The sequence below is a fragment of the Macaca fascicularis genome, chromosome 10 (genome assembly GCF_037993035.2).
Source record: "Macaca fascicularis isolate 582-1 chromosome 10, T2T-MFA8v1.1".
Lineage (NCBI taxonomy): Eukaryota > Metazoa > Chordata > Mammalia > Primates > Cercopithecidae > Macaca > Macaca fascicularis.
Genome location: NC_088384.1, coordinates 41,688,570 through 41,692,075, shown reverse-complemented (window position 1 = coordinate 41,692,075; position 3,506 = coordinate 41,688,570). Strand labels below are relative to the sequence as shown.

General features: G+C 56.6%; 1 protein-coding gene across 1 annotated transcript; it reads left to right on the top strand.

Moving 5' to 3' along the window:
• Positions 1–246: 246 nt before the first annotated feature.
• LOC102137566 (tubulin beta-8 chain) lies at positions 247–2,666 on the top strand. The gene is made up of 4 exons (XM_005564479.4): positions 247–437; positions 709–817; positions 896–1,006; positions 1,490–2,666. The coding sequence occupies exons 1-4, from the start codon at positions 381–383 to the stop codon at positions 2,533–2,535; spliced, it is 1,323 nt and encodes a 440-aa protein (XP_005564536.3). The 5' UTR covers positions 247–380; the 3' UTR covers positions 2,536–2,666.
• Positions 2,667–3,506: the final 840 nt, after the last annotated feature.

Here is a 3,506-nt window from a genome sequence, read left to right as displayed (position 1 = left end):
ATGTCATCAATCTAGGGCAGGTGCAAGGCACTCTGTGAGTATGGAAACTAGAGTCTTCCCCTCCCACATGGGAGGAAAATTGAGTTTCAGTTCAGCTAGGGATTTAGTCTTAGTAAAGACGTGGGAGGAAGTTCTCCAGCTGACCAGCTTTCCCCAATGTGGAAAGGACCACAGCAAGGACACCTGAGCTCTCCAACAGAGGGATTCACAGGTGGATACACCTGTGTGGAAGTAAAGATGTTGCTTATTCTGGGAGCTCAATCCGAGGCTGAGGGAGGTTGGTGCGGGGCTATTTCAGCATCAGCGGAGGGCAGGCTGGGTCACTGCCTGTTTGCTCCTCCTCCTCGCGTTTCTCCTGCTGCCCTGATCCCGCCTTAGCCATGAGGGAGATCGTGTTCATGCAGGCCGGACAGTGTGGGAACCGGATCGGCGTCAAGGTTGGCAGCTGGGTCTCTGAGGGCCCAGCTCAGGCCTGTGGGTGGCCTAGGAAGATGTTGGCAGTGGCGGGGTCAGGGCCCCTGCACTGCAGCCCCTGGGCTCCCTGCCGGGGGCGCGGTGGGACAACTGGGCGGCTGGCGAGATGGCCGGGGTGGACCCCAGGGACACGGCGGCCTAGGGATGGGGGTGCAGATGAGGGTGGGGGTGGGAGAGGAGCTGGGGCACCCCCGTGGCTCAGCCCTGGCGTGTCTGGTCCCTCCCATCTCGCAGTTCTGGGAGACGATCTCTGATGAACATGCCATCGACTCCACTGGCACCTATCAAGGGGACAACCAGGGGCAGCTGGAGCACATCAACGTGTACTACAACGAGGCCTGCGGTGAGACCCCCGACCTTCCCCCACCACCCTCCTGCGAACGCAGCCCTCCCGTTGCTCATGCCCTCCTGCCCCTCTCAGATGGCAGGTACGTGCCCCGTGCTGTACTGGTGGATCTGGAGCCGGGCACCATGGACTCTGTGCGCTCTGGGCCCTTTGGGCAGATCTTCAGGCCAGACAACTTCATCTTTGGTGAGTTGTGGGTGAGGACTGGGGTGAGGTTCTTTAGCGGCTCAAAATCTAGGAGTGCCCCAAGCGGTGGGAATTGTGGAGCCAGGGCCCCTGAACACCCTCCTATCCTCTGAGTCAAGTCGCTTCACTTGCCTCCTAAAAGGGCTTTGGGAGGAAGGCCCAGGTGTCTCCTCAAGGTGAAGAGCTACTGATGTAAACTCCCTGCAGGGAGCTGAGCTGGGGCCATGGCTACTGCCTTCCCTGAAAATGGGCAGGAGCCACCCGCAGCGAGGTCTGTTAGCCTGTCTCAGGTTTGACTCCTGACTTAATTTTTAACAGGGGAAGTTACTGTCCTGTAACTCTAGGGGAGGGGGTTTCATTTGCTCCACTTCCAGGGCGAATGGTGCTCTCACCTCACACGTGACACTTGGCCTCTTTTGTATTCTGGTGACCACTGATGACCATCTACATGGCCATCGAGTGACTGGCTGTACTGTCTTACAGGTCAGTGTGGGGCTGGAAACAACTGGGCCAAGGGGCACTACACAGAAGGCGCGGAGCTGATGGAGTCAGTGATGGAAGTTGTCAGAAAGGAGGCTGAGAGCTGTGACTGGCTGCAGGGTTTCCAGCTGACCCACTCCCTGGGTGGGGGGACGGGGTCTGGGATGGGTACCCTTCTGCTCAGTAAGATCCGGGAGGAGTACCCAGACAGGATCATAAACACATTCAGCGTCCTGCCCTCGCCCAAGGTGTCCACCACAGTGGTGGAACCGTATAACGCCACCTTGTCGGTTAACCAGCTCATAGGAAATGCAGATGAGACCTTCTGCATAGACAACCAAGCGTTATTCAACATCTGTTCCAGGACCCTAAAACTGCCCACACCCACCTATGGTGACCTGAACCACCTGGTGTCTGCCACCATGAGTGGGGTCACCACGTCCCTGCGCTTCCCAGGCCAGCTGAATGCTGACCTGCGGAAGCTGGCCATGAACATGATCCCATCTCCCCGGCTGCATTTCTTCCTGTCTAGTTTTGCCCCACTGACCAGCCAGCGCAGCCAGCCCTACCGGGCCTTGACTGTGACAGAGCTTACCCAGCAGATGTTCGATGCTAGGAATATGATGGCCGCTTGCAACCCCCGTCATGGCCGCTACCTAAGGGCGGCTGCCATTTTCAGGGGTCGCATAACCACGAGGGAGGTGGATGAACACATGTTCTGCCTCCGAAATAAAAAAAGCAGGGACTTTGCTGACTGGCTCCCCCACAACGTCAAAACAACCGTCTGTGACATTCCCCCCCGGGGGCTAGACAGGTCAGCCACCTTCATTGGGAACAACACGGCCATCGAGGAACTCTTCAAGCGTGTCTCAGAGCAGTGTACAGTAATGTTCCGGCGCAAGGCCTTCCTCCATTGGTATAAGGGCCAGGGGATGGATGAGATGGAATTTACTCAGGCGGAGAGCAACATAAAAGACCTGGTGTCTGAGTACCAACAGCATCAGGATGCCGAGGAGGAGGAGGAGGTGGAGGAGGAGATGGAGGCCTAGAACTTTCCTTTTCTAGGTATAGGGGGGAAGCAGTGTGGATTCTTCACTGTGTTCTGACTGCCATGTGTCACTACGCACTTGTTCGTTTGTGTCTTCACCTCTCCTCCTGCTGCATTTCAAAACATTTTCACAGTATACGATTTTGCCTAATAAAGCATTCTCATAGCATCTGGCTTCACCTCCAACTTCTTTCTATGGGCCCTCCGGCTACTGCTGCCAGGTGTGCATCGTTGTCCTGCAAGGCTGAAGCTGTCTGGGTTTATCACACGCCCAGGAACAAGCATTCCAGTGACTCCAGGAGGGGTCGGCATGGGCTGTGGACATAACAGGCAGGCTTCACATGAACTTGGGGATGTCCTGGGCCTTGGGCAGCTGCATGGTGGAAAACCTGGTCCTGAAGGCAAGCCTTGGCTTATCCCATGTTCCAGACTTCTAGGGGACCAGGTGGCCCTCTGTTTCTGCAACTCTAAAAGTGATCAGTGACCCTGGTGGGCAATGTCCCCAAAGTCCCATCCCAGCATAGAAATGTGGTCAGGCTCTGAACCAGCAATGAAGGGTGGGCAAGTAAGACCCCAGCTGCTCCATCACCATGACGGCCTGGGTGTGTTTGTGTGGCCTCATTCTCTTGAGGTGGACATGGGATATCTGGCAGGGACAAGTGGGCAGGAATCAAGCCCAGCATATACTCACATGCACTGAACCCTATTTAGAAGGGGATTAGGTCCTGGGGGCCATAGATGGCGGTTGCTGGGCCTGTGTGCTCGGGGCAGTCTCTCCAGAGGCACAGATGGGGTTTCTGAGCAGGACCTGGGGAGTCGGGCAGGTGCTCACAATGCTGCTTCCCCCAACTGGCAACCAGTGAGAAAAACCCCCGAGTGGAGGTCTGACCCGCCCCAGTCTGGAGGGCTGATGCTCTCTGGAAAAGTGGCTAATGCATACTGTCTGCTGTCTCCCTGTCCCCCACTCCAAAA

Excerpts from the sequence above, each read along its gene's own strand:
- LOC102137566 (XM_005564479.4), top strand. The coding sequence starts at position 381 with ATGAGGGAGATCGTGTTCATGCAGGCCGGACAGTGTGGGAACCGGATC. Across the intron at positions 818-895 it reads GTACTACAACGAGGCCTGCG|ATGGCAGGTACGTGCCCCGT; the intron begins GTGAGACCCCCG and ends TGCCCCTCTCAG. Across the intron at positions 1,007-1,489 it reads GCCAGACAACTTCATCTTTG|GTCAGTGTGGGGCTGGAAAC; the intron begins GTGAGTTGTGGG and ends ACTGTCTTACAG.